We start from the raw sequence: 7,270 nt of genomic DNA, 5'->3' as shown, positions 1-7,270 counted from the left end.
ACACTTGAAAACCTAAAAGTTGTGAGGGCAATTATGTAATTTTTTTTGGAAAAAGGCGCACACCACGTAATTTTCTCTTTATAAAATTGGGTATAATTATAAGCGAAAGGTGAAAATTTGAACAAAATGTGGCGATTTTACAATGCCAAAATGTAATTAAAATGAGGCTAAAAGGTGAATATTTTTGAAGACATAAATCTATGCATTTTTTTCATGAATAGCATTATTAACGCTAACCCAATTTGAAAAATTCCAAAAGTTCAACTCAAATTTAATGAGTGATTATTTGATACATGACATCATACAATAAACAAATTAAATCGTACAATTCTTGAGTAGAACGACAAAAATAAAATAAAACTTGATACATAAATTTTCTATTGTATTTCACACTCATAAAGATTTCCGTACCTTATAATAGTAGTAGCCATATAAAAGAAGTCCATGTGAACCCATATTAAAGAGAATTTCCTGTCCTATACAGCTATGAGACTTCCTTTCTCTTTGCAGGCCATTCAACCGGCAACCATCAAATACTAGCAAGTAGCATTCCTAAGGCATGTTTTATTCAGCAATTCACAACACCTAAGGGATATACCGCGTATGTTGACAGTACAATAGAGCTTAACGAAAAAATAGCGGAATAATTAGTTTACATAAGAAAACCCAGTCTACAAATTATCAGGAATAGAAAATTTCAACATCCAGGCGAAGGCAGAACTTTTCCGGTGCACGTCCCAAATCCAACATTGTAACCATCTCCCTGCAATGAAATTCAAATGTTACATCCTTTTTCTTTCTTTCCTATTTGAATACTTTTAAGGGATGAAATGCAATGAGTATAAGAAAAAAATAAAGCATGCACATATGAAATTTGTTCGCTTAAAGAAGCTAACACTAACTAAATTTGATCCTATTACAAGATTTTAAAACGAAAGAATTCTACTAAATACAAGTTCATGGTTTCTGATTCTTCCATAACAGTAAGTCTATGTAAAATAATTAGAAACGAAAAATATAAAGTGAGCTTCCAGTATTATAGTGATCCTCTAAAAGCCTCCTTCACCGATAGTGATGAAAAGTAAGTTAGTCTTTTAGGTAGAATGTTGAAAGTCATTGCAATTAACTTATTTTGAGAAAAAAATATAAAACTTTGCCACAAAAGAAATTCTACTTCCTGATATAGATAAAGAATGATCATAAAAAATGGCATTTAAAAGGACACATGTACGAGTCCCTTGAGAAATGCTCGAGGAAAATGATCAGAACTAAGAACCTTTGAGCAGCCGCTGATTATCACTTCATCCCCATCTTCTAGAAATTTTCGCTCTGTCCCACTTATGGATAAGGGCTTTTGTCCATTCCATGTTAGTTCTAACAAGCATCCATACGAATCTTGCTCCTGTTTAAACAAGATGGGACTTATTGTCTCTTTAGTTTAATGTACAAAACAATGAAACACTAACTACATAAATAACAGTCGCAATATATTTGAAGAATAAACCAAAACATACAGGTCCACTGATTGTCCCAGTTCCAAATAGATCCCCTGGCCTAAGGTTGCAGCCATTGATAGTATGGTGTGCAAGTTGCTGGGTTAATGTCCAATATCTATAAATAAAAGAGAAAAAGAAAATAATGACGACATGAGATCAAAAGTAAAATATAAGACAAGGGAATTAGAAAGTTTGTCGCCTGATTGTATGCCATTTTACATGCAAACTTCCAAAAATTTGATAACTGTCTCTGAGCAATAATCAAATTGTAAAAAGGGCCTAGTGGAAAATAAATTTCGTGGTAGACTACAGTACCACATGTATATTACTACGAAAATAAGAAAACAGTTCGCAAGCAGAGGCTTCCATCTTGGACAAGGAAAACTCCCCACTTCCATATATACAGAAACTGTTTGTTCATGGGCAACTTATATCAGGCAAGGTTCATTGACATAAACTTTATTTGACAAATAATTTTTTTTTTTATAATGAGCTACTACAAAATGTTACAATCAAAGCAAAACATAAAAGTTCTTACAAGTGATTGAAGTTACTTCTTGTGACCACACATGAATCTTCTTGTCCAGCTGGTCTAATGCGAACCTTGGAGCAGAAAAAAGATCAGTATTATGTAAATTAGAACGTGAAACAAAAGGTTGTAAGGGCTGAACACAAGATCAATCCACTTTCCCATAATCTATTCATAGTAGAGGACGATTAGTATGGTGCAGATACTGTTAATAAAATCAATACAAAAGTTGGATATAAAATTTGCAGAGCTGCTCATTGCTACCTCTAATGGGATGTCATAGATTTTCGAAATCTTTTCAGCCAGATAAGGCAATGGATGAGGATTCTGCAATCAGAATACATCATTCAGCAGTCAGTGCACCTGAAAGTTTGGAGGCGAACGGATTGATTAAAATGGTGTTACTTTCTTTGGACATAAAAGAAAAAAACCTGTTTGGGGGCATCAGAAGCAAAAGGCTCCAAAGCATCTAATGTCACAATCCAAGGGGAAACTGTAGTACCTGTATAGTGGATGAGGGGAAAGAAGAAAAGCAAGTCTTAATAAACAGATGTCCCAATCAACTTTGCCACATCAGAACAGCATAAAGTTAACGGTAATCATTTTTTTTAATCCTTTACTACATATTTGAGTTCAAATGGGAGAAAATCATCGCCTTGTTCTTACCAAAACTCTTCCCTAGAAATGGCCCAAGAGGCACGTATTCCCATGCTTGAATGTCTCTAGCTGAAAAACACAACACATTACAATAGCACGAAGCTTAATAAAGCTATAAACATGGAATACAAATATGAAAACATTAGTACCACTCCAATCATTCATCAACACTAATCCAAATATGTGATCTGCTGCTTTATCCACGTCTACAGGTTTTCCTAGTTCATTTCCAGGACCAACTACAGCAGCCTGTAATCAGTAAATGAGCCAATTTAATTGGCGAAGACAATATGACAGATATTTTAACTACATGAGGAGACTCATAGCACAGCCGCAACTAGAGAGAAAGGTGGATGATTCATATAATAATAGTCTCAGATTAGAGATTCTTGTATCGGAATTTACATGGGAAAAGTACTGATAAATGATAGATAACGTAATCCAACCATTTCTAGCTCAAAGTCAAGCTTCTGTGACGGTCCAAAAGAAGGTGGGGAATTTGCAGCTGGATGTCCTTGACCTCTGGCAGAACAGAAAAACAAAAATTAAAGCATGAGAAGGAAAAGTTCAACCATGCATAGTTACTGGTAAGAAAAATTCTATACTGAATTGGTAACGGAAAAAAATGTGAAAATACATTATTAAAGTAAGAAAGGAGGGGCACATTGAGCTTGTTGCTCTGTTCTGCCCATGAATTTGTTAAAGGATACTAGCATAAAGGTAATACAAAAATCACAATATAAGTGTGAGCACATCACGCATATAATATGTGGAAGCATTTATAAATTTGCTAAAAGATGGGTAAAGAAATGATTAATTATATTGAGAGTTTACCAAACATACACATCTAGCAGCACTTAAGACGGAGGACAGGTATGTGAGATCAACACATATGTGAAGTGAAACAACAATTTAGATTAACAAGTAATAGTGAAACATCACAGACTCAGTAGCGTGTATACTGCTAAATGAAAAAAAACAATTGAAATACAAACCTCGGTCTCACAATATCAGTTCCAGAAATAACAACAGAAGAAGCCCGTCCGTGATACGCAATAGGAAGGTGAAACCTGGCAACCAAATCAATTTAGTTTTACGAAACTAGAGTCTTCAAATACGAGGATTCATCAAACAAACACACATATTTTCCTAGTTTAGCAAACAAATATGTGAACAGACCAATTGGCAGGAATAGGATTCTGCGGACCGCGAAATATAGTCCCGCAATTCTTAGCATGATGCATAGAAGAAAAGAAATCTGTATAGTCCCCTATAGCAATAGGCAGAAGCATTTCGACCTCGCTCTGCATAATCAATTATACCAAGTTTAATGAATAAGAAATCAAACAATCAGATTTACACAAAACTACAGATAAAAAAATCTGCATGTGCGTCCTATGCTCTCACCATAGGCAAAAGTGCTTTGGTTCTCAAATTTTCATTATCACGCAATGCACATTCTGTAGCTGTTTACCACAACATAGACAAGATCACCATCATCATCATCATCACATTATTTAAGGAAATAAAAATAACATAACATAACATAATAAGAATTACATGACAACAGCTTTTGAAGTGTAGAGCGAGCTTGCTTCCAAGCAGGGCGACCCAAGGCTATGAATTTGTTCAAATTAGGCTGCAAAGCAACCAAACCCAACAAAATTGAGCATACAGAGAAATTGTTTTGTGTTATTTAAGAAGAAAAATAAGAAAAAGAACCTGAAGAAAGGAATCTCGGATGGGGCCGTCGAAAAGACCGGCGAGAGCAACCTCGGAAAGGTCGAGAACGTAGTCACCGATTGCAACGGCTGGTCGAGGAGTACTGGAACTGCCTTTGTGCTTGAAAACTCCGTAAGGGAGGTTTTGAATTGGGAAGTGAGACTCTGGGTGGACTTCAATGAATGATCTCAACGCCATTGTTATTCAGATTGAAGCTTTTTTTTGGATTGATCGACTCAGATTATAAAGGGAAGTGAGTTGCAGAGTGGAGAAGATGAGTGACGTGATTATTACAAAATCTGATAGTAATATTCTCAAACCTTATTCTGGTTATATACACAAAGTTTCCTGCCCAAAATTAAATTTTGCCAGATAAGTAAATTATTTAATTATTTTAATTTTAATAGAAAGAAAGAAGTTTAATTTTAATAAGAGTCAAATTTAAGTCAACTATATTTTAGGGGGTGAAGTTGTGAACTCTTGAAGATAAATTGTTATTACGTATTGATCTTTGTTGTCGTAATTAAAGTTATAGTAGGTTTAGAATAGATTAAAGTTTCAAAATCAATTGTCTTTCGAGCAGTGTTTTAAAAACCGAACTGAAAACCGGATCAACCAGTCAAACTGGAATCCAGCCGGTAGTTCAATCTAAAATATAAAAAACCGAATCTTTTAATTGAACCGGATTGGACTGAATTGAACCGATAAAAAACCGAGATTGAACCAGTAAATCGGAGGTTGAAACGGTAAAAGACCGATGAATCAATTTCTTTTATATTTTTTAAAATTTATTAAACTGATTGAACCGAGAATTGATGGCCTAACTGGTTCGGTCACTAAATTTGTTATTAAAACACTGCGTTCAAGTATACACCCTAATGGTTATATTTACAGCAAATGCATTAATTAATTGGCCTAATGGTAAAAAACACCCAAATCTTTACGACTTGTTGCAATTATATCCAAACTTTTTAATTTTTGCAACAGTATCCAAATTGCATTGTTTTTTTACAATAATATCCAAATTGCATTTTTAAATTAATGGTTAAATTTGTTGTTTTCAATTAAGATATTAGACTATTATTATGTTTTGATGTATAATAATATAATAAAAGTCCCAAAAAATGGCAAAAAACTCAAAAGCATTCACATAAAAAGTGCAATTTGGATATTATTGTAATAAAATAATGCAATTTGAATATTATTGTAATAAAATAATGCAATTTGGATATTATTGTAACAAAATAATGCAATTTGGATATTATTGCAAAAATTAAAAAGTTTAGATATAATTGCAACAAGTCGTAAAGGTTTGAATTATTTTGCCATTAAACCTAATTAATTTTATTATTTGTTTTTTAAATTGAAATTTTCGTATAATGCTTTGGAGTTTTTAGAAAATATTTTTAAAATACCTCATTTTGAAACATATTTACAGTTTTTTCATCCACCTTTCTATAATTTCCCTCTTTACCTTTATTTAAAACATAATATTAAAAACACCTACTATATATTGGGGCTTTATCTTATTTTAAGTCATTTGATTCTCATAACCGCTACATTTTTTTCTCTCTTTCTCTCTATTTTTCTCTCCCTATTAAATTTCTCTCTTTCTTTTCACTTCTCTCTATCAAATTTTTCTTCAATCTCTTATTCTTTTCCGATCGCCGTTTTTTCCATCTCACCATCACACGTCTTTCTGTGGATTTTCCGTCGTATTTTTTCACCTTCGCGTTTTTCGGTGGATCTCTCATCGTCGTGATTCTTCCAAAGGTTTGGATATATATTGCGTTTTTTTAAGTTTTTTGTGATAAATTAGATTTTCTGTAAAGAGATTGTAGATATGTCATTTATAATTTATAAAATTCTTCTATTATTTATATAATTATTTCGTCTTTTTGTTTTTACTCATAGATTTGTTCTTTTATTTTGATGCTATTGATTTTATAAAAACGAATAGATTTATGGTGTATTTGTAGTGTATTTCTGGTGTTTTTAGTGTATCTATGTTTTTCTAGTGTAGTATTTTTTTGGTGTATCTATATTTTTCTGGTGTATTTGTAGTGTTATGGTGTCTTTGCTGTGTTTTTGTGGTATACACTATAAAAACACTACAAAAATACCATAGATACACTATTGTTACGCTATAAAAATATTGGGTTTTCTAGGTTCACAATGCCGCGAAATTTCAATTTTTTTTTATCAAAAACCTAAAATAAGATTCATGTAATTCGAAGAGATAAACAAATTGCATAATTAAAATTTATTCGAATATCGAATTCAAATAACAATGTAGTAAGGAAGGATGTGGTTCACTTTGGTGATACCTTGCCTCATATCAGAAACGCCTCCAAAAGAATACGTTCTCTACAAATATTCACACGAACATACCTTTGTCAAAACGAGTGCTTATGTGCTAGCACTATTGCTTCATAAAAGCAATTTCGAATTATTTAGTGTCTTGTGTTTATTTCAAAAAACACACATTTAAAACCCTAGGTTTAAGAGTCTATTTATAGGAAAATAATACATTCAGGGTTTACTCAAAAACGTGTTTTGCAATTATATTCAAACACTACGTTTTTGATAACTCTTCTGAGTTTATATATATCAAAAACTCCTTTTTAATAATTACACATATATAATAATAATAATAATTATTATCTTCAAAAGATAATATCTTAAGAAAACACTTATACTTAAATTTTGAATTTCAATTAATATATATTTATTATTATATATATTATGAATTATATATAATAATAATAATCTATTAATCACTTTATTCTATAGGGTTTGTACAACCATAACTGTTTTTGGCCTGTTTTTAGTGTGCGAACTTATAGGTTCATATAGCGTTGGCAAT

At 32.2% G+C, this 7,270-nt stretch overlaps 1 protein-coding gene across 1 annotated transcript; it reads right to left on the bottom strand.

Moving 5' to 3' along the window:
• Positions 1-346: 346 nt before the first annotated feature.
• LOC126682743 (fumarylacetoacetase) lies at positions 347-4,725 on the bottom strand. Its single transcript, XM_050378494.2, has 14 exons — positions 4,405-4,725; positions 4,243-4,321; positions 4,090-4,148; positions 3,862-3,986; positions 3,678-3,752; positions 3,129-3,204; positions 2,832-2,931; positions 2,692-2,751; positions 2,457-2,527; positions 2,290-2,352; positions 2,035-2,099; positions 1,515-1,611; positions 1,277-1,402; positions 347-763 (listed from the first exon to the last, which is right to left on the bottom strand). Exons 1-14 carry the CDS (start codon positions 4,600-4,602, stop codon positions 698-700), a joined length of 1,260 nt encoding a protein of 419 aa, XP_050234451.1. The 5' UTR covers positions 4,603-4,725; the 3' UTR covers positions 347-697.
• Between the last annotated feature and the right edge of the window lie 2,545 nt (positions 4,726-7,270).

Source organism: Mercurialis annua, linkage group LG5, assembly GCF_937616625.2.
Source record: "Mercurialis annua linkage group LG5, ddMerAnnu1.2, whole genome shotgun sequence".
In the NCBI taxonomy this organism is placed as follows: Eukaryota; Viridiplantae; Streptophyta; class Magnoliopsida; order Malpighiales; family Euphorbiaceae; genus Mercurialis; species Mercurialis annua.
This window is presented reverse-complemented; position numbering and strand designations above follow the sequence as displayed.